This window comes from Cyanistes caeruleus, chromosome 1 (assembly GCF_971803275.1).
Source record: "Cyanistes caeruleus chromosome 1, bCyaCae1.hap1.1, whole genome shotgun sequence".
In the NCBI taxonomy this organism is placed as follows: Eukaryota; Metazoa; Chordata; class Aves; order Passeriformes; family Paridae; genus Cyanistes; species Cyanistes caeruleus.
In genome coordinates this window covers 88153777-88177667 of record NC_141701.1, presented here as the reverse complement: position 1 = coordinate 88177667, position 23891 = coordinate 88153777, and the positions used below count along the sequence as shown (strand labels likewise).

General features: G+C 38.4%; 1 protein-coding gene across 1 annotated transcript in view; it reads left to right on the top strand.

The window, feature by feature from the left end:
* LOC111923933 (uncharacterized) overlaps positions 1 to 23891 on the top strand; it is a 262384-nt gene that overhangs the window by 212001 nt on the left and 26492 nt on the right. Inside the window, exons 19-20 of the mRNA XM_086901524.1 lie at positions 1149 to 1312; positions 6415 to 6574. Of these exons, the coding sequence (XP_086757650.1) occupies positions 1149 to 1312; positions 6415 to 6574 (324 nt within the window). The remainder of the gene's footprint in view (positions 1 to 1148; positions 1313 to 6414; positions 6575 to 23891) is intronic.

Genomic DNA, 23891 nt, shown 5'->3' with positions numbered 1-23891 from the left:
GGATAAGAGAGAAATTTATTCTTATTTGCCATTCAGACTTTTGCCTCTCTGGAGGAATGTCAGGACGTGACTGCTGTGCAGAGGATTTTCCTTGGTAGACAGTTGCTTCAGTCAGAAAGCAGTGTCAGCAGACACTTTTTTTTTTTACTTTTTTTTTTCCCCATCAAGAGAAGATGGGACAGGGAGATAGAAGAGAACCAGAGTATTTAATTCTTTTTGTAATAAATATAGATAGATCCAAATTAGTGACTGGTCTTTACATGTCATTACCCGTCTCCTAGGAGCTTCAATTTCCATGACAGAGATGTAGCAGCATTGGAAATGGTGACGAGAGAACAAAAAAGTACTCAAGCATCACAGTCCTTCTATAGCTGGACTGGTAGTTGTCCTTGCAAAGGTAGCCAGAAATGTGCAGGAAGTTTTGACACTTCTTAAGGGTTAATCTAGGCAAGTTGCTCAGAAGGGTTCAGTCTTCTTGAAGCCTAAAGGTCACAGATCCTCTCTGAATGATGGACACTGGACACTTTGGTGATGCAGTTTCACATCCTTGCAAAAGGTGTCAGCATGATCTGATACGGATAGGGCTGTCACCGTGTGACTTTAAAAAGGCAAAAGTGGAGAGAGGAATTTATTTTAGTTCAGAGCAGTAGAAGACCCGTGATATGTAGTTGAATTCTTCTAAATTGATCCAGCAGAGGGCAATAATATGTCAATACAGTAGCTAGTTCTTTAGAACTAGATATGAAGAAAAAAGGTAAAAAAGGAAAATAATAGATTTTTGGAAAATAATTAATTCAATATTGTGTGTCCTTGGTCATCACATAATGGCAAATATCAGCTTCCTTCCCTTGCCACTTGTCCTGAAATACACTAAGAGATTTCACTTTGAGTATTTTCAGTGTGACATGGGTTTTGTTCAATAAGCCACCTCTGTATCATTGATTTTAATTGTACTAAAATCAGACAAAATAGTTTATTTCACGTCTTGTGATTAATTTAAAATTCGCTCTAGCAGAGTCCTAAGTTTCAGGCTGTGTGCCCCACAAATTACATTTAAATCCTTAGTATGCAGAGATTAATGTGTTTTTGTCTCAATAGTCTAATCAGGTGTGATATTTTTTATATGTTGATTTTCTTCTCCATGACAGCGATTTGGGAACAGTGTAGAGAAACCCATTGCTGATGCTGCAAAACTCTCCTGGGTGTTTCTACGAGCAGGGGAGTCAGGAGTTCCTGGTGCATTAATCACAGTGATGCTTTATACCATCCTGTTCATGATCTCATCAACAGTGTTGTACCTGTATTTTTTAAGGTATGTCTTTTAATCTCATTATTCACATGGGATATAGCCTAGGATCGTGCCTCTTCTCCCGTCAGATAAGATAAGGTGGCATCAGAAAAGATGTATCAGTGTCACACACCCAGAGCCCAGAACTGCAGATAATCAAGGAGGGGTTTGCTCCTGCTTAACTTTTAATGCACTGGGATTGCTGGGCAGAGCAAGTCAGAGATGGAGTCACTTATATCCTCAACAGGAGCACAATTGATATCACGAATTTCATAGACTCTAGAAGCCTCTGCTTCTTTGGCTTCAGGCAATTGTGCCTATGAAAGGGCTTAAGCTGTAAAGTGTGTGTACCTTTCATTTAGATGCTTTGGAAGATGTTGTCTTTAGCCTTCCAAGAAGGGGTTTTGTGAGAAATAAGAAAAATTTTCAGGAAGCTACATATGATGAGAAGTGCAAAATCCCTGAATCTGCAGTGGCTTCCAGAGCCTTACAGCCTTTTGATGATACAGGATTTTTTGACTTCCTGTGACTGAGTCATCATGACAAGATTTAATCCAAATAATGTTTCTGTGACATTATCCCATTTTCTAAACTCAGTTCCTCATGAAATTTGACCAATTACCTTTCTTGTCAGCTTTCTAGTGCAGTCAGTAGGGACAGGTGTGAGACACTGAAAGTTAATTAGATAGATTGTTGAATGAAAAGGTGTATTTTTTTCCCCTGGGTTGTTTATGATGCAGTAGTCTTCACCCAGTGATGAATATTGGCAAGCACCAATAAAAAGCCACATGCAAAGGCAATTTTCAGGCAAGTGTAAGAACAGAAAATCTCAGCGTACGCCCTCCACCTGACTGTATCATCCCTTGGTCTCCCTTCCACAAACTTGATTGCATCAGGCAGAAAAAGATAAATGGCAATCAAAATTTCTGCAAAGTATTTCAGAGCTCCTACATTCCTGGGAGCTGTACACAACTCCAATGTACTGGTAGTCTAGTTAATTAGTTTTTGAGACGTTAATGCCTTCTTAATCATTGACTTAATAGTTTTGAATAGCTTCATAAGTTTCAGCTGCTGTCGTTTATTACTCAGGAAAATTAATTTAAATTAAAACATTTGTAAGGCAGGTTTTTATGAGAATATTACCAACATCTTCATTGTCTAGGGAACAGGTGCAAGATCATCAAAGGTATCTTTCCTTCTGGATCAATTTTCCCGTAATGTTTTCCAATAAAGGGGTGGGGGAATAATGTTACTAGGGGGAAAGAAAGTTGTCTTAGCACAACACATTTTAAAAATGATTCATAGCAAAATACAAAAGCAAAGGGAAGACAACAAAATCTGTTACAGTGCATAAGGTCTTTGAAGTTCTTTGCCTGATAACAAAAGGAAACATTTTGAATACCTGAGTCTGTGCAAAGTTATATAATGAGCTTCTGCAATTGTATCAACTTTCTCTTCTTTGCACATCTACAGCCAATGACATGGGAAACTTGGACCTAGGTAGGACTCCTGAGCAGCACACTGTCAGCCCAATAATGATAGAAATTAACCTTTTAAAATATTTTTAAGGATAACATTTCTGCATTTCATAGCACTGTTTCCTGAATATTAACATGGCAGCATTTGCTTTCAGGAGAGAATAGTATTGCTGCCAAGGCAGTAGCATCCCTTTGTGTGAATATTTCTCAGTCACCATATCTCAAATATATTCAAGTGGAATGTTGCTCAGCACAGAAAACATATATTTTTAAAATAAGCATGCACCACATTTTTCTCTTGTAAGGTAAACCAATATAAATATTGAGGGATACCTTCTGTGTCTTAAGACTCCATTCCACAGGAGAGACTTTGGCTGTTGGATGAAGGACAAGGTGCTTTTTGCTGGAATTACTCAGGTTTTTTTTTTTGGTTTTTTTTTGCCATTAAATGGAAGTGTTTGACAGTGTGTAAAAGAAGGGATAAAAACACTGAACCCACAGGAGCACCAAAGCAAGCAGGGGAAGTGTCTGATTCTGCCACAGATAGAAAGCTTCATGGCAGCACCAGTGAACAGCCAGGAAGCTAATGAAATAATGGGCAGGGGTTAAGTAGCAGTGAACATCTATTTGTGTCTTTATAAACTTTATAAAGTACGTCAATAAATCTGGTTCCCCCTCTCTGTCTTGGGAGTCTGTAGTGCAATAGCATGGAGAGATATTCTAATTACTTTTTGGAACAATGAAGTGGCACTGGTTGCAATTCCTTCCTTTTAATTCTACTAGACATTAGAAACAGACAGTAGTTTTTTTGTGAGATGTTTTCTGCACTGTGGCAAAATGCAGACCCGTCTGAACGAAAAGTGTCTGGTGGAAAGCGTATGAATTTCCTGGTATTGAAACATTTTTCAGGGAAAAGCTTCAAAAATCTACATTTTTCAGTGTTAACAGCAAAACTGGTTTTGTATTTTCAATGGTGGTTTCCCAAAAAAGGATGAGGAAGGCTCAAGCTAAGATGTAATAAATTGTTTAAAACCACTAGAACTACCCTCTAATTTTTGATTTGTGTAATTCTTTGAACAGGCCATTTTTTAATCAGACTCTGGGTAGGAAATAATTTCAATGTTTTTCAGTTCTTTCTGATAGGTAAATAAATTGTAAATAAACTTGTACAGTATTGTACTGGTTCTCATATGTCTAGAAAACATGATCTCTGTTTTGTTCTTTTTATTGTATTAGCAATAAAAATAACTATTCTCATGCTTATAACAAGGTATATTAAGGTATAAGAAGTGTTTTATTAGTTTTCATGCTAAAGAAAAGAAAGCAGGTAACATTAGCAGGCTGAGTACTTTTGGACAAAAGGAACAAAGCTGAAAAACAGGCTCCATGATTCTTAATTAATTCAAAGTTAATTATATTGTTTATAACCATGTGCTTGAAATCTTCATATAGAAAATGTTTATGGCAGCAAATAGACAGTAATTTAACTGCATTAAATTTTACTTAATTTGAAATAAGAATGTTGCATTAAGTGAGCTTAAATAAATGGCAAGGTCTTTCTCTTGTTTAGCAAGACAAGTGGCAAGCCATTTAAATTGCTGACCTGGAATGTCAAACACAAACACCATGGAATAATATTGCTTCAACATGAACAGAAGGTCAGAAAGTTCACCAGCTTAATTGCTAGTTTTTCAACCAAGAGCAAGATAATTCTAAATTATGAGTCATTTCTTGCAAAAATATATCTATTTATAAGAGCAGTTGATGTAGATCCAGAGACTGAGAGAAAAACTTTCTTTTAAAGATACTGTGGAGCTTGATAAATTACTACATAGAGGGTACTAGTTCTGTAAAAAAAAAAAAAAAATCTCTTCTGTAGTGTGTTTTAAGCTACTTTAGTATCCTACTCTGATTTAGCACTGATTTGCGTTTCACACTTTAGAGCATCTTCTATTATTTCTTGATAGCCAGTTTGTTTATATTCCCAGACTACCTATATCTTGGTTAGATGATCTTCTACCTGCTCTCCCCTTTTGATAAGAGAATCCCAAAATGACATCTTGGAAACTACAGTAAATTTAGGGCTGCAGCTTCAAAAAAGAAATGTTTCAAAAAAGAAGGGTGGGAAAAAAAGTACAGAGAGAACCTTTGCAGCAAAGCCTGAGATATAAATTGTTAATCTGATGTTGAACCAGGCTGCCACATTTTGGAATCAGAATAGCTACTTCATCATAGAAGCTCTTGGATATGGTGCTTGACCTTAAGGTACACATTCCCCTTTGAAGAGAAAGTTAGAGCTCCTTCCAAGATAAAGTAGAAAAATTTTCTGTTGGTGCATCTCCTTATTTCTGTTCCACGCTAAATCTCAGCTGTGGGCAAACTTGTACTAAGGAGCTTATTGAATGTGCTGCTCTGCACTTTGTGTGAGCAGTGTGAGGTGTGATGTAGAGCTGATGTGGATGTGAACTTCATTCTGGTTTAGCTGAACAGCCGTCTGCCTCTCCCAGTCACACACGTTGTTCACCACGTAAAGGCCAGTACAAGGATAAGGACAAGAACTGTTGCTGGTGCTGCTGTGCATGAGAAGGGTGAGAGTTCAGAGGGTCTAAGGAGTTATGCCTGTGCTTCTTCTCCCACCTGACAAGAAATGAAGGACCTGAACAGCCCCACAGAAATCCAGGCATTTTGTTGGTTGCAGTGCCACAGCAATGCATGCACTTCTCATGATTACCCAGCCAGTCTCTGGGAAGGATGAAAATATTGAAACTGGCACTAAGAAACAGCTGAATTGGAGTAAAACATTATCTTGGAAAAGGTTACAAAAGAAAATACCTCAGTTCAATATCCAAAACTCAGATTCCAGATTTTCTGATTTTGATTTTCTGAACTCCTGTTTTTTGAATAAAAGTTGAATGAGAAAGAGGTTAGTTGAAGAGGATCCATTTGAATCAAACAGCAGTGTTTTGACGTTTTTAAGTTCATTTTAGGCTAAAAATGTAACACCAGGCTTTTACAAAAGCCCCACAATATTTCTTGGTTTCACCTACATCAAGAAATGCCACACAGCAAGCCTTTCTTGTGGTAGAAAATTTTACTGCGTAGTGCTTAGTCAATTCCTTACCACAGAACAGAAAAAACAAAGCCAACAAATGAAATTAACTTTTCTAACTTCAAGAGAAGTTTAGATTGTATAGGCTTCAGGCTTGGGGTTGAACAAAAGGGTGAGCGGCACCCCTCTATATGATGTGGTTTGCCCATTATTGAACCCTGGCACAGCAGGACTTCCATTCATGTCTAACCATGCTACTGGAACTAGTTACCCAGCCCGCTGCTAAGGACAGACATTGGACATGCTGGAAGGGAAGGAAGATCAGGATCTTTTTGGGAAGTCAATATCTTTAAATAATCAAATTAAATTGCTGTTTACATTTATGTGATTTGATTCAGGTACTATAAATTCTCCAGAGGGCTGGGGAGGGCTGCATGTTGGAGAACTTGTGGGAAAGAAGCTTCTTACTCATGGGCAGAGACCATGTCCATGAAGGGACAACCAAAACAGAAGCTTACAAAAGAATGACTTTTTTTAATTTTTTTTTTTTTCATTGAGTCTTTTTGAAGATGAAACAAATATGTCATTTCTATCCTTAGGCTACATAGCGAAGGTTGGCTGTTGGATGTATTTCAGCGTATTCATGGTGAGGAAGACACATTCTTTGTTCCACTGGACTTGGAGATTTCCAGTCAGGAGCTGAGCTACATTATGAAGAGGGCTGAGCAGTGGAGAGGAATCAATGGTGAAAGACGGATGGTGAGTGGTGAGCAGAGTCCGAAAAATGAGTTTGTGATCCAAATTAATGCTTTGTATTTCTTGGTGTTATTTAAAAGGATCTAGATATTAAAAAAATAAATAAATTAGGGTGCTTCATTGAATGGAGAAGCTAAGAAACAGCATGTTCAGGAGAATTTTGTGACATTGCATGTGCATTGCCTGAACATCCTGAGGGGTTACAATCTGCTTAGTAACCAAAGGCTTAGAGACATCACTGATGTCAGAAATTATCTGTGACATCTGATGGTTCTTGACTGGGTCTTAGAGATTTACTACTGGTTTAATGTCAGTATCATCCCAGATAATTTCTCAGGCAGCTCACCAAACTGAGGATTTCTACAAATAAGTAGAATTCATTCCTTAGGAGGGCATAGGTGAGGCTGCCCTGAGAAGGGGGTGTGAGTTTGGTCATCGGATATGACAGCCATGCTCTTCTCCCTGGCCCTCTTCCTCCAGGAAATTATCCCAGAAGAGTTGGATAATTTGGACATTTGCAGGGAAAGGTACTCTACTTCTGTTATCAAAATAATTCCTCTTTCATTTCTGTTAAGCCCCTAGCCTCTAGTCCCATATAAAGACCTTAAGATGTATCCTATCCCAGAGATGTATAGGAGATACATTCTGTGTTTGAAAAGGGTCCAGTGGTGGAGATGCCATCCACAGTTGAGGCTTCTGGTCATAATTACTTTCAGAGAATTCAAAATAGCAGAACTAACGTGGTCAGTAGTCCCTGAGGGACATTGTTTTCCTTCTGTGAAGGACTTATTCTTCCTTGCTTTCTAGCTTTGCATCAGTGTTCTTAATTCCCATAGGATTAATTTACAAACCAGCTCTTAGAAAACTCATAAAGTGCTCATCACTTCGATTTATGCATCTGTGAATGCCTCTGTGTACAATGCTTTGTTTGGTAACTCTCCTGCTTCAATGTAAAAAAGAACAGATTCCTGATAGGAAGGAAATTAGTCCTCTTAAGCATGTATGAGTTGTTTTGTTTTTCTTTTCTAACCCTCTGGAACAAGGGACTTAAGATGAGGGTCTGCAGGTTTTTCAAATTTCTATAACTACCTCTGAAAGATCAGCAGTTTATATAAATATATAGCCTCAGTTGTCACTGTTATAAACATCTGCCACAGCTGTAATTATTTTCCACTTTTTTTTTCCCCTGTGATGACAGTTTGGACCCTGAAAGGAAAAACTGAATGAAAAAGCAGATACTTAGTAAGCTTAATTTTTGTGGGAAAGTGTAGAGCACCACATGGCATTTCAGCAGAGGGGAGGGAAAAGGTTTGAAAGAGTGAATGTGCTTCTGCAACTACCTGCCTCAGACATTCCCACTTTTTGTACAGATAGAACTAATGTTGTTTTTCCCAATAAGTAAAATAAGTTGTTTTCTTTTTTTTTTTTGTACTTCAAAACTTTCTGCAATAAGTCAAAATATAACCACTGGCAATTGGTTTCTATTATCTTTGTTACAAGTTAAGTAAGGTCACACAAAGAATTCATGTAGTGGACCAAATTTTCTATGCCAGGACCACCAATGGCATATGGAAAAAGTGGCAAATGAGGAAAGTACAAACAACTACATTTCTCTTTTAAGTTCTGAATAAATTTCTAATGATATTTCCAGCATATAATTTCTTGCAGCAGAACAAAAAGGGCTGAATGAGGTGGGAAAAAAAAAAAAACAAAACAAAAAAAGAAGAGTGTGAGGAAAGGAGGAAGGGTGGAGAGTAAAGACAAATGGAAGTGAATGGAAAGAAAAATTACTTTTCTGTATACAAATAGTCTGTGTCTGAATGGAGGAAACCTGAATGGGTTGTCTACTGCTACAGTAAGACAAATTTCAAATGACAGAACACTGAATAGCACGACCCATAGTTATAGACACGTGTAAGTGCCTAGGTTTGCTCCCGGGACACAGCCTACCATGCATGAAAGGCCACACTGAAATGTGGAACCTTAAGTCTGAGATCCTTTAAAATGGACCCAGCCTCAGATGGATCCAGCACCTCAGAGGGTGCAGTCAGAATAGAGGAAGAATCCCAATGCTACACAGGGAGCAGCACATTTCATTCAACAAAGCAAAGTGATGCACAGTTTTGTCTTTACTAAAGCCCCTATGTTTCTGGTTCCTATTGTCTACGTATGCATTAACCTCATGCCTTTTGCTTTACATCCAAAAGGCATGATATGTACTAAGCAAAAGCCAGGCTGTGACAGTGTTAAACATTCCTGTTCTATGGGGGACATACTGGTGCAGACTATGTGATGTAAGAAGATACGAACAATGTGGAAAGGGCACAGGAATTTGCATCACTGGCATCTCTAGAGATGATCTCTACCATCTACTGCAGTGGTCACAGGATCTGCCTCACAATGGGGAAAATTTGTGAGTGGAGACTACTATTCAAAACTCCTGAATTATCAGTACAAAACACAAATACTGTGGAAAAATAAACAAAGAAACAGTCTACAAAAACCAAAATCTTCCCGTTCTCTTCCTTTTTTTTTTTTTCTTTTCTTTCTTTTTTTTTATTATTATTTTGATGAGAAAGGGAACTATTAAAGGAAATGTTGTTAGCTCTTTGGCAAATCTAGTTTTGTAATAAAAACTTGCTCCATTCTGGAAATATGTTCTCCACATGGAGCATCTCCCTGCAAGACTGGGAGCTGTATTTGTAGGTCTTTTTATGCTCCCAGGCATTGCAGATACTGAAAGACCCTTTATTCTGTCACAGATTTGCATAAGGTATTTATCTTGTCCCTTTCTTTTTGTATGTCTAATTGTACAAAGTAATCAGTATGGAAGACACATCACTAGGTCTTATTGCGTGCATTATTAATGTGTTAATTTTTAAATAAAATACGAAATTAACTGTGAACAATTTTTATAAAGGGAAGCAAGAGACTGCCATATCTTACATCACTCCATATAAAAAATATATTTTAAATGGAGGTCATTCAAGTAAATAGTCAGTCAAACCTTCTGGAAAAAATAGGTCTACATTTTTGCAATATTTTCTTGCTATTAACCATGTGCTTCTCATTTTTATTCGCTGGATTAAAAATTGCCCCATAAATGGGTATTTTATAATATGCTTAATTTCCTTTTATTAAATTGATAAATGCAGCAGCAGAGGACACATTTACAATATGATGAGAATTTAAGGTTATTGCATTTTATAATTTTTATATTGTTCAGAGGAGTGATTTGTCATTTGTGGAATGACATCCATGCCATCATTTCAAAGTATTTTCAGTCTTTCTTTTGATAGGAAAAAGGTCACTTTCTGTAGACCAGGAAGACATCAGTCTATTAAACTAATTTGCCTACATGCAAATTTTGTCATTTTTACCTCATTAACTATTTATCATAGAGTAAAAAAATATATATATTCATGAAGGGGCAGCTAACAGCCTGATGGAGCTGGAACTAATATTTTGCAACTCTAATGATTTTTTGCATCCTTAATTAGATAGCATAAGGTTGATATGATTAGGTCAGGATGTAGTGTTTTTCATTAAAATACATTTTAGAAGCTGTATTCATAATCTGCCCTTGCAATTAAATAATGAGCCTATGAGTTTAATATTATCGACCCAATTATTATCCCACGGAAAAGTATACCTTTAATAAATTTGTGCCGTAGGACCTTCATTAGCAACAAAACGAATTATATTTCCAGGTACACAGATTACACGCCACAATCACATTTACGTAGCGGTTTGGAGGGCACGGCGTGGGAAGAGCCACCGTAGCCCTGTACCTCACAGAAAGGCCCTTGATTATTCTGGAAGAAGCCATTTACAATGCCTTTAACGAGGAAAGCTGCGAAGAAATAAGAATGACACCTACTGAGGCAGACAGAAATACTTCTAGAAACAACCATGTGCTGAAACAGTGTTCTGTACATCTGTGCTAGAAGGAAGCCTGGGCCCCCATTTCTCCATTCCTGTTACAAACATGGAAGCAGAGCTGAATATTTGCTGATCTTTTATTAGAGACAGTCATGTGCTAAATATGTGTCATCAGATTCTAGAACCAGTAAAATCAGGACTGGTGGTAGACAGGAATATTTTAATGTGCTGTTAGCAGATCAGTGATGAAGTCAGGACCCTGGATTTTAGCCAAGACTTTTCTTTTTTTATCTAGAACTGATAAAAGTCACAATGTCTTTCCATCCTCACTGAGTAATCGCTTTTCCAGTGTTAAGTAATAGTTTAGAGATAAGGTATGAGGTGGAGTTTTCTTTTGCCTAAACAAGTAAGAATTAAAAAAAATAAAAATAAAAAAAAAGGGGGGTGGGGAAGTATTTCTAGTAAAACAACTGACCAGACATGGTCTTTTAAGTAGGATCTGTTGTGACTGGATTGGTTGTTAGTTGTGCATCAGTTTGGTCATGTCTAAAGCCTCTGAACTATTTATCAGGTCAATTGCTATTGGCAGGAATCAAAAGGAATAAATATGGCCCTTAGAGATTTCTTTCTGGACTTAGTCCTCAACATACCACCCCTGCTTTCAGTGAGACTTTTTATGTAGTAATACTAACGATGAGAAAAGTTGTGCAAGTAGCAAGCTGAAACAAAACTGTTTGTATACCAAGCATAGGCCCAAAATATTGGCATATAAGGAGGTTTCCTGGAAAAAAAAAAAAAAAAATGCAAGGTCTGTAGGCAAGAAGATAATGTGAAACTTACACTTGAAATAAAGCCTGATGCACTGCAAAATTATTTTAATGAGACTAGGGCTAATTTTCTAATTTTAAAATGATATTATAGCAAACCATAAAAAATTACCCGGCAGTAGATTTTTGAAAGGAAAATATATTTGTAATTATCTTGAACACACAAGATTACTTCAGGGCCTATTATCGACACAAATTTTGGTACCACTTTACACTAATTTGCATTTATTACTCTCAGGCCAACTATTAATATGTTAATAAATAAGTCATTAATACTTGTTATTTAATTGCTATCTATTTATTCCTCTTCAATAATGCATTAATTACTTGTGAATTGTTGAGGGCAAAATCCTGCCCTTGCTACTGGAATCAGCACTGACAGGAGAGGAAACTGATGTTGGATGTGGCAGCACTGCAAGGGCTGCTGGAGAGCAAGTATTTTATTTCACTGAGCACAAGGAGGTTAACTTTGGATTTTGTCTTAGAGGGAGCTTCACAAGCCTCCAGTCTGTGCTGCAGCAAAGCTGCTGGACCACAGGTGGAGGCTGATGAGGGCAGGCAGTACCACACCTGAGGTTGCTGCGATTTGTCTCTTCTTATGGTCCTGGTCTTGCTCCAACACTGGAGTCTGGAGCTGGCTTGCACATACAGGATGATGGATAAAGAGAAGAGAAGGACAAAAACTGAAGTAACCTGAAAGCCAGCTGTAGACATAGGAAAGTGTGGCACACAGTGTATAGAGAGAAATGGAAATAGGTACATTGCTTTCTTGCTGTTGGATTTTGGAAAGAGAAAAAGTAGAATCCCCAACCATGCTCTAATTCAAAATCCCAGATTTATGCTCACCAGATCCCCTTGTGTAAATTGACTGTAGTGCAGATCAAAAAAGGCTGAAAAGTATACTGATATCATAATTGGTATATTGTCTGTTTGAAGATTTACTCTGAGTGTGATTTCTTGCCTCTTTCTGGTGAGACCAGGCCAAATTTTGAACATCAACCCATTTCTGTGAATCTAATACATCTGATTATCTTAAATTTGATCTTTTTGAAGTTGTAGGGTGAATTTTTCCCATGAACGCAAAGAGAAATTTTACTGTTGCCTTTCAGGAAGACCAATTTCCAAAAGACATGTGAAAAGCTGTAGTGTTATTTTGACTTAAAAAAATTGAGGAAATGAGCTGTAAAGGGTAATACCATGGTACAGACTGTGGGGACCTGAAGGAGATGTCAAAAAAACCACAAGGTAGTAACAGGAGAAAAAAAGAAGAAGTGGTTCAGGAATTTATGCAGAAGACACAAACATGCCAAAGAAAATAGAAAGAAACTGAAAGAAATGCAAGGTAGGGGAAGCTGATGGGAAATGACAACTATACAAAATAACTTTACGATGATGGTTCCATAGAAGAATTCTTCTCAAATTGCTGTTTTAGCTACCACTGATCTGCAAATGGAAATAGGAAAACACATTAAGAAAGCAAAAGTATGCAAAATGTAAATTTCTTTTTTACTCAATCATTCTTCTGTTTGTAAACTTTTTCTGACTATGAGTTATACCATATATATATATATATATATATATATATATATATATATAAGATCTACCTCATGCACACTTTATTATATCTTTAAGAAATATCAAATGGCTGAGATCACTCAAAGCTGCTGCTCATAAGGTCTTATAATTTTGATCTGTGGTTTCCTTCCCCTAAACTAGTTTTGGTGAACTTTTAGAAATCTAGCATTTTGCAAGTTTACAATTAAATTTCTTTTTCCTAACGTTAATACATACTGCAAAAATTTTTGGAGCTGCTTGCTGGAACTCTCAGTACAATGTCTCCTGCAGTTTAGATTGTATGAAGAACCAAAACTTCTGTGCTGTAAGAGTAGCATAGGAGAGTAGAAAGCAGTAGCAAAGCTGACTGTGAGCCTATCTAGAAAAAATTATCAGTAATATAGAATTTAATTCCTTACACGCCAGTATGAATAAATCACTGCGTTGATCTGGGGTAATGCACATTTGTTTCAGCCAGTACAAGCAAACTACCCTGCTAGTCCAGAACAATTTAGCTCAGCATGTTAAGGTGACTTGTAATCACCTATCTGCTATAGAAATTGTAGGAGGAGAACCTCGACCCCTTGCAGCCAACAGCAAAACTTGCACTGACTTTATTAGAGCCAGAATTTCCATCTATCTGTGTAAGCAAAGGGGAGGGGAGGAAATAGGGCCATGTCTCACTGAACTTCTTCATGATCTGTGTGTATAAGGTCAGATTCTCATCTGGGATAAATTATTGAAGGCAGAGTCTGTATTTTTTTTTTTTTTAAGATTAAATGGAGATTGAAAGTCAGAGATGAGCAGAGGGAAGGCTCAGCCCAGTAATGGGATGTTAGAGAAAACAGCAAAATGTAAGGTCAGAAAAGAGGGTAGCACTCTGTTGCCTCTTAGATTTAAACCAAAATTATTTCTGCATGAAAAGGGAAGGCCTTGAACTGTGTAGGATTGTATTTGCCATATGGTTCTGAAACACTTTGCTTTCTATTATTTTAGTGTATTTAGTCCACAGGGAGTGGTGGGTGAAAAGAAGAAAGGGGGGAAATGTGGATGTTTGGAAGCATCTGGAATAGCCAAATATGCTGACCATATCCAGGCATGCCATTAAACCTCACAACTGTTGATTAGTAATTCATCAGAAAGTGTGCAAATGCGAGCTGTGGAAAACAAGGTAATGCAGTCTAGGTAAAGGAAAACCTTTTGCCTGTGTGGATAGGACTAACGAGTGGAACTGCTTAAACAGATGTGCACACAAAAAGAGGCCTTGTAATAAATTATAACAATGGTAGAACGGATATAATCAACAAGTAAACTAATGGAAACAGCATTAGAAATTGAGCTGGTAGAATAACACTGCACAGGCCTTGCTTGATTCCATGTTGTATCCCATCTTGATGATGAGAAAGAATAACTAAAAAAAGGAGAAAACTGGGATTTAAACCCCCACTTCTATGCAAGCTTCTCTGAAAGTTGCATGACAATAAGTTAATAGAATAAAAGATAAAAAGAAAAGCAAACTTTGCACGCTATGTGGATGCAAGTACTATGAGTTACTTACAGCATTTCTTTTTTTTTTGTTTGGCATGTTCATGTTATAGATTTATAAACTGAAAACAAAATGATTTAGTCAGACTCCATGGAATTTACTTAGAGAGATAGTAAACATTATCTTCTGTTTAGAAAACATGCTTTTTACTTCCCTTTTCAATATGCATTTTGTTTCCTTTTTAAATGAGAGCTGATTTATTTAAGTCTCCTTTACTGTCCCCATTATATGCACAATATAGTATTTCCAGAGTAAATGGTAACAAATCATTTTAATCCTATAATCAATAAGATAATTATATAAAGGCAGTAGTGAAGATGAGCCAAACTAATAGTCTGCTGGCAGAAATGTGTTAATTTCTCTAATACTTCAACAGACATCCAAACTGTTTTGTCAGAGATGTTGGACAGTGATGGAGGAGGAGTACACTTAACTGTAATTTTTGTAGTAATTCATGGGAAGTCTCATTGACATGTGCTAATGGCACTTGATTGCCCTCAAGATGTTTTCACAACAGAACTCTGCAAGTGCCACATCAAGGTTTGCTCAGTCAAATAGTTTTTTTTCTCCTTGCATCTAGATAATTTGTGACCACAGGCAAACTTTTGAAAATCCAAGGTGGTTTGCAACACTCCGTTGGGGTGAATCTGTCATCAGCCGGCTGGTACAGATCGCTGCACTAATGAAGAGCAAGCTCTTTGGGTTTTTTGTCATTTCTGTGCAGGCAATCCATTTTGTTTCTCCTCAGTGGCAGGGTATGTTATACATCTCATCCTGTATAATCTGACTTACATTATAATTTGATTCATACACAGCCTTTCCACAGAGATTAATTAGCATCAGGCTTGAAGTTTGCAAGTGAAAATATGATAATTAGTTTTCTTGGAACGTTAACATTTCAACACTTCAGGTTCTCTCCATCTTTGTCTTCAATGAAGCTGCAGTAAACGAGCACTATTTCTCTTCTAAATCAGACTCTTGTGAGGTTTGAAATACAGACATTTTCATCAAGCTGGATAATTTCCATAGAAAATTTACTAGCTCATGAAATATTGCAGGAGTAATTCATACAATGACTCCCTCCTCCCCTTGGTAGGTTGAAGTATGATGTGAGCAGTTCTGAAAACCCCCAGGACAGTCACTTATTTAACAATGGTGATTCCTACTCCTTGTAACAAAAATCAGCTGACTCTGCACTTTTTGCACAAAACAGAATTAGCCAGTAGGTCTCTCGTGTGGTTGTCAGGTAGTGCTGTAAACAAGGTTACATTAGTGCTGTAAACAAGGTTACTCCCTGCACTCATTTGTTCTCATGGAGGATTTAATACAGGTAACCCATTTGGCATACACATCGTCTCAAGAAGAGTAACTCACCAGGATTTTGAAAAAAAATAGCAGTATATGTGAATAATGAGAACATTCAACATTACAATAGTGAGTAAAAACGTTATATGAAATATCAACCCTGAAGATTTAAAGACATAATGTAATCACTAACATATGGGGCTTAAGAAGAAACTCACATTATAGAAAAGTTATTGTGTTGTTGTCCACTATGGGTGTGTGTAGCTGTTTAAAAACTAGTATTTGTTTAAAAATTTCTGATTTATACTCCTTGGTGTTATACAAATTTTCTTCTTTCCAAGGATATGCTTTTAAAAGATCTTAGTCTTCTCTAGCTTCTAAATTCTCTATTTGAGATGCAATTCATCTTGTTACAGCTCTGCAGAGTTGTATCAGTTGTAATCAGACACCCTCTGAGCTTGGGCAGGGTACTGTTGATGCCCATCGATTTAGTCAGGTTAGGGGTAAGTGATTCTTAACCAAAGTAGAATCTAAATTACCATGTGGCTGTGAGCTTGCATATACAAAAGCATGAAGCTCATGTGTCAGTTGTGTATGTAACTGCAAGAATGGCTTTGCAGATCAAGCTCTTTATTTCTTTTTTTAAAGGAAATTAAATTTATTACCAAAACTGAAGCCTCAGTAGCTTGCTTTCTAGTAATGACCTTTAAATATTCTGGGAACTAATGATATTTAAATGTAAATTTCCCCACACTAACAGCAGAGACTACTGAAGACAATTTCACAGGGCTGAGAGAGATCTCTTTGCCCACTGAATGGGGCTGGTGGCACATAGGAAGCCCTGGTCTGGCTGTGTATAACAGTTTCAGGAGACATAAGGGGATGGCTGAGGTTTTGCCTATGCAGTGAGTTTTTCGAAGATGAACACTTCATCTCAAGCCCAAACAGGTCCATTCTGTTTTCTTTCTTAACCTGAGCTCATAAGGCAGAGTAAACTGCGCCTGAGCCTACAGGTGAGCTTTGTTACAGCTAAACACAAATGTGGGCAGAATGAATGTAGGTCACAGGACTCAGTGAGGATACTTTCTGCTACAGATGTGCTAAAACCTGTAGTCTCAGTGGGCTACAAACCCCTGCTGTGGATCTGAAGTAGATACCCTTGGAAGCTCAGAAATAGGGGGTGGATTAGACTTCCTCTGCTGAAGCCTGAAAGCACTGTCCAGAGCTTATATGCTGAAGTTTCCTGAAGAGGTCATGATTTTCACCCTGATGTGTTTATCAGGGCAGAAATGTGCTCTCACCATGCTTCCCATCTACACCTTTTTTCCTATCTTAGCAATAATCAGGGCATCTAAACCAACAATAATTTCCTGGTCTGTCTGAAACCTGGTGTGAACGTCTCTGAGGCCAGCCAGCGAGACTTTGTTGTTGAACAGAGCCTTGTTTTCTCCTGATTGACAAAGGGGGAGAGGAAGACATGCCCCAGGGAGGTGAGGTTGTAAGGAATTCCTTCCAACAACAAAAAAGAGAAGGAGGCAAATTGACTGTTTTATTAGGAACATGATCTGTAGTGTTTTTCATCTGGAGAGGGGATTGTTGCATGCTGATGAATAACGGGTATCGTATCACAAGAGTGCTAAAATGCCCCTGAGCAAGTTTGTTCCTTCAGCTCTCCTTCAGCAGCTCCTGCTATCCCAGCCACTGACCTGTGAAATCTGGTCGCGTGCTCTGGATTTTTCCTGTATTTTGAAAGCTGTTCTTTTAATCTTGCAAAATATCAGCCTAAACAGTTAAATGGGAGTTGCATTTGTAAGGGTTTGTGTATTAATATTAATGGAAAATCTGACAGGTTGTGTGGCCTGGGAGGAGTAATCATGCCATTCAGGTGACATGTAAGTACAGCAGGTTGTATGGATTGATTGTTTTGAAACTTAGTTTTGTCAAAACCAGAATGGACTTTTAAAAACCCACATTTTTGGAATAAAATACTACAGTTCTAGAGAGGAATGTTGAGAAATGATCAAGGGAAATGTTGGCAGCTTCTAACTTTGGCATGCTCTGATGAAGATGGAGCCAAACTTTGAGCCTCACAACACCTTGGTCAAAACGGGCACTGTTCAGAAAATCTACTTTCCACTTGAATCTTAAGGCCTATTGGCCTATTGGCTTTGAATACCTCCCACTGTTCCTAACATAAGGCTTTGGGACCACCTTGACTGTTCTGAGGTGTTTATCTCCTCCACTGACTGTGTGCAGGAACATATTTGCATATCAGTCTCCCTGATTATAGACCTAAAGTGCATAATTTTCCCAGGATCATCATATTGATATAACATTCCAGTGCTACCATTGGGCACTAGGACTAAATTCTCATTTCCTCAAAATGAGAGAGAAAAAGGGAAGGGCAAAGCTAGGCAGTGCCTTAGGGAGCTGTGCTCCTCCCGAACCTTGCCTAGGCTACAGCAGCGGGAGCAGCACATCCGGTTCTGCAGGGAATTTGTCTGGCTAGAGTAACCATGAAAGGTTATTTAAAAATAGGAAAATTGCACCTGGTCATTTAAAACATTTCAGAAGGGGTTGTTGCGCCTGTCAGAGGAACGGCCATTGAAATTGGCACGTTGGCCATGACATGAGTAATTCTTCAATGAATCAGTCTTTTTGCATAGAAAATTATCCCATCAGAAACACTGTGAGTAGCGCTAGCCTGCAGGCTTGAAGCTTAAGCTTAGCCACGGCGTAAAAACCTCCCCAGCCTTGTTTTCTTTTGCAGCTGAGATTACCCATTTAGAACTCGTAATTTAGACTTTTCTCAGATAAACCCCCTTTTGTATTAATGAGTCTTGCCTGAGAGAGCAAGCCTGCCAACTGGATCCTTACTTCACTAGTTCACAAAGAAGGATTCTTATTTTAGCCTTATGGAACACACTTGGGCAATGCATTACCATTTAACAAGCGGGAAATAATGCAGTGAAGGTAGAAAGCGGGTTTCTGTCTCTTTCAAAGTCAATATAGGCAGAGAAAAAAACATACATGATAGTACCTTGTCGAGCTTTTTAGGATTACTCTTCTCTTTACCTCAATTGTTTCCTCTTTGCTGAAGTCTGATGGGCTTCAAATAAACTGAAGACTTGTGAACCTGGGAGCTGAAACGCTCCTGCTGCTAGGGAAAGGTTTATAGACTAGTTCCTTTCGTTATCACTTTATAATGGCATTGTTTGAAGCAGTGTGCACTGCAGCTTGAATAACATCTTGGAGGATGTTAGTTAATTTTGCTGGTTGCCAACTAGTGTCTATTCAAGCGGTTTTTGTGGGCTTCAGGTAACTGTTAGTATTTGGGACAGATGGGAAATATTTTATCTGCAAAAGTTATCCCACCTCATGCTTACATCTGGGCAGCACCCATTGGATGTACACAGGCCTTCAGGGCTACAGATAGCAGTGGGTGCCTTTGGCTCAGTAGGTAAGTGTGACACTGATGAAATGCATACTTCATCAGGCCCTTGCACAGGATGAGGGAGACAGAACCTCCCTCAGCATGCAGCAGACCTCTGTGGACCACTCCTCCCTTCAAACAGCAGGGCCAGGACTGGAGCAATGTATAATGCAAACTGGTCCAGCCTCAATGCCTTCCTTGATGGGCTGATCTATTTTTTGGTATTGTCAGCATCCCCCGTTTTTGAGTCTGTGGTGTCTACAACACCAAATTGCTTGCTCCAGTGACAGAGAAGAAGATCTTTGGAATGGAAAAAGATCTGGGAAATCTGATTTTAAAAGTGCCTTCTTGAAAGCTCTGCTCTTTCTGTCATAGATCCATTCTTGTTTTCTTCCTCTCCAAATTTCACAGAATCATAGAATGAAAGAATATGCTGATTTGGAAGTGACTCACAAGGATCATCAAGTCCAGCTCCTGGCCCTGATCAGAACAGCTGCAAGAATCACACCATGTGCCCAAGAGCACTGTCCAAAATCTTGAACTCTACCAGGTTTCATGCTGTGACCACTTCCCTGGGGAGCGTGTTCCAGTGCCCAGCTACTCTTTGGATGAAGAACCTTTCTCTAATATCCAACCTAAGCCTCCCCTGACAAAACTTCAGGCCATTCCTTCAGGTCCTGCCACTGAGCACCAGAGAACAGGGATCAGTGTCTGCCCTTCCTCTTCCCCTCATGAGGAAATTGTAGACCACAATGAGGTCTCCCCTCAGTCTTCTCTAGGCTGAACAGACCAAGTGACCTCAGCCACTCCTCATATGGCTTCCCCTCAAGTCTCTTCATAATCTTCATCACCCTCCTTTGGAAGCTCTTTAAAAGCTTTCTTTCTTATGTTGCAGTGCCTGAAAGTGAACACAGCACTGGAGGTGAGGCCACCTCAGTGCAGAGCAGAGCTGGACAATCCCTGCCTTGACTGGCTGGCCATGCTGTGCCCAATGCTCCCCAGGATAGCGCTGGCCAACTCAGGGTCTTTCTTCTTGGTACCATGGCTTTCTTGTGCTTCCCTGACCATTTCTGCCATACCTTGGTCGCCCACCTTTCTGACAAGTAGGGGCCAGCATAACCTTTTTGTTCTGTACCTGAACAAGTGAGTCCTGACCACTGTGGTGATGCCAGCTCAGCATGGGTGTGCAGAGGAAGGCAATTTTAGGATTGGAGAAGCATTCTTAAAAGAAAATAGATGTGCAATCAAATATGTGAAGGATGTCGAGCACCCACTGTGGCACAGGCATACCGCTCATCAGAAAAGCACTGCAAGTTTTTGTAATGTCTTTAAGCCATGAAGCATTCCTAGCAGGTTGAAATGGCTCCTTTTCATCACTTTTCATCATTCCTCATCTAAGGACAGAGATCCTTAGCTGTGCTGGGTCAGGGACCAAGATGCCATTGCTCCCTGTATGGAATGCTTCATGGCTGGAGAAACCTGGACCATGGAGGTGCTTCCAAAGAAACTCAAGACATGCCATTAGATGTTGTACAAAGTGACTGAAAGAAAAGGAGACCCAACAACAATAGTAAAAATATTTTCTTGATTAGTTTTTGCAAGTAGAAGTATAAACATATGTGCATGAGTGAGAATGATATGACAACAGATTATGACTGTTTTTGAGTCTTTACCCTCAATTTCCTCTTGCTTACACTCTGAAAAGCATGCATGTGGACCAGGACTGATGTCAGTTATACATCCAGCTTGAGAAGCTATAAACAGAATTTAGACATTACAAATGCAGTTTTTACATTGATTTCAATGTCTCATTGGTGTTAATTTATTTTTCTGTGATACTAAATACTTGCAATCAATCCTTTGGGTAGCTTCCAAATGAGTACCTTGTGATGAAAACTAAAGGCAAATGGAACGGGCTTTTGGGAGAACAAGGAGGGAGAAAAACACCAAAAATGGCAAATAACAAACAAAAAGCCTCAAAACCAAAACAAAATACTGTAATCTTTTAGTAAATACAAAATTCTTCTGCACTGTTTACACTCCAAATGCTGGGGTACTGGAAAGGGTAAGCAATCAGGAGTGAGGCAATATTTCCATCGTAACAATTTACTATAAATGCCTCTTGAATTTTTATTTATTGTCAAGCTGAATGCAAAACACTGTGAAAATAAGTGAGTCAAATTTGCCATAAAATAAAAGCACCTTTGCTTTTGCACTGGTGATGGTGCAAGAAGTGTTGTCTGTTGTAAATATCTGGCATCTGACTCTTATTTATGCTGTACTGACATCTTGACAAAGCTCTAGCTTGGGCATAAATGTGTGCCAGAGCTGTGTGAAAAGTCCTGAGTAGTGTACAGAGAGGGATTTTATGTTTTTCAAACCTGACAGTGCCCTTTAGGCTAACCATGGAGGAACTCTGCTTGGTCTGCCATATATTGCCTCATCTCTGGCCAGTAAGGGTTACCCTTGTCAGTTTTTGAATGTATAATAGGATTTAGAGATGGATTAAGCTAAATTTTTTGGCTTTAAAAGATTGTTTTGTTTTGTTTTGTTTTTCTTTAGTTTCATGGAACAAACCTCTTTTCTTCCTGCACAAGAAAGGTTGAACAGTTTAAACAAAACCTAATGAAAATTCTTGAATAAGGCAAAGATACTGCAGTTCAAATATGTTCATTCTGTTTTTGTAGTGATGTGGCATCATCATGACTAGTTTGTTTGTGTTTTCTGACTGATGTGTGGCCAGGCAGAGATTCTAACTTAAAAGCTTAGAATTCAGACTCTCAGCCCAGGCTTTTTTGGAGAATTATTGTCACTGCAGTTGAGCAAGGAGATGTTTTACAGAATAAGCAAACCAACAAAAATAAACAGAGAACTCACAGTATTTTTTCATGTTTGCAACCCCATGACGTTTTGTTTTTCATATCTATATTAAGCATGTGATGTTGAAAGTTACCACAGGTCAAAGACTTTTTATTATTTCATGAAGGATTCTAATACTCCATTTCCTTTTTTTATCATAAGGGACAAAAAAGCTATTTCAGACAGAGCACGAGCAACCATTTTCATAACTTCCCTAAATTTAGGGAAATAATGATACAGTCAACTAGGATATGTCTTAAGTGGATTACTGAAGCATATTTACTATGACATTAATCCTGTTCTAATGCAGTTCTTTCAACTTAAAGATTTTTTCCCCTAGTCTGGGCTGAATTTTGCTTACTCTAGAACTTGACTGTGTCTGGGGAAGAGAGAGAAAGGACATTTATTCATTCAAAAGATGGTGCACAGGCACATCATTCACCTGTGCCAGGAAGCTGATCCCTCTGCTCTGAGTTCCTGTTGCCTTGCCATCACCCACAGTCCCTTTCCTGATCCTTTCAGTGCAAGGAGAGGCCCTAGCAGGTATGTTTGTTGCCAGGCTGGCAAGGTGCTGTGACCTGTGCCAGCCACATGATTTGTCAAATCAGACAAATAATTCCTGTATCTGTGCCTCTGTTACCTCTGGAAGGCATTTTCATCTCGCACACAATCCAGGGAGTTGTTGCATTTAGACTGTAACAATCACAGAAAATACAAACCAGAACCATATCACCGCACTGTGTTATTCAAATGAGAGGTCAAATTACCCCCACTGATGTAAGCAGGGCTGCCAGGGTCTAAATGAAGACACAACTCGGCCAAAGGTCTGTTTCTAATGTGAGGTTTGAAGGCTGGTAGGTCTTGTGTCTAATATCAAACAGCTGCAAGTCAGTACCAGTTCAATTGAAAAATACGCACACGTTTCAAAAAAACTCCTCCCAAACAAAAGCATAAAACCCAAGAACCCTGAAGAATTGATATATTATTTAAACTTTGCCAGCATTAAACTACGATTGCTCACTGTTGCCTACTATTTTAGTTTGAGTTCCCTGTATGAGACTATTTAGGTGCATTAAAGCATGCTAAAATATTTCGGTATGATGCTCACACTGCTTCTCCTCCCTGCTCTCTCTCCCTCACACACAAACACTCACCTACCTCAAGGCCCTTTACTAAAATGCAAGCCTGGTTTTTGCATCATTTGTGTCTCTGTAGATCTGTGGCAGCTTCTCTTCATTTGCATTTACTAGCAGAGAGCAAACTCTGGATGTGAATTTAGTGAACTGTTAGCATGAGCAAGGAGGGAGGTCATTTATTAATCCTTACATTCATTTTGCTGTGCAGCTTTTGGTGTCCTAAGATTACATGAGAAGACACTGTTATAACTATAATCACTCAGGAACTCAACTACAGACATATATAATAAATGAATACATTGCTCAGAAATTGTTAATGGCCAGCAAAGTATTCTTTTTCTGAATTACTGCCAAGTTTCAAAACTGCATGTGTCATCTTATCACGTACTATACATTAAGTGTTGGTCATGTAAGTCAGATCTGCCCTATGGGTATTTTAAATTGCAAACATAACTTTCTGAAACTCTATTGTAATGGTTTTTATTTGGCTTGGTTTCTAAATCAACATAGTTTGTTCATAACAATTCAATTGCTTTTTCCTTATTCTTTGCCTCTTCTAAATCCTTTATCTGAACAAGATACAAAGATCAATTAATTTTTTAGGTAGCTGAGCATCTAATGCTGTCTAAACTCTCTATAAAATCTGTAGTAAATTTATGGTATGTATATTTATATTTTTTTTCATATATAACCAGTATAGAAGTGGAATTTAAAAAAACAGCATAGAAATTGGTCATGAAAGAAGCATGTTGTTGTTTTTTTTCATCAGGTATCGGCA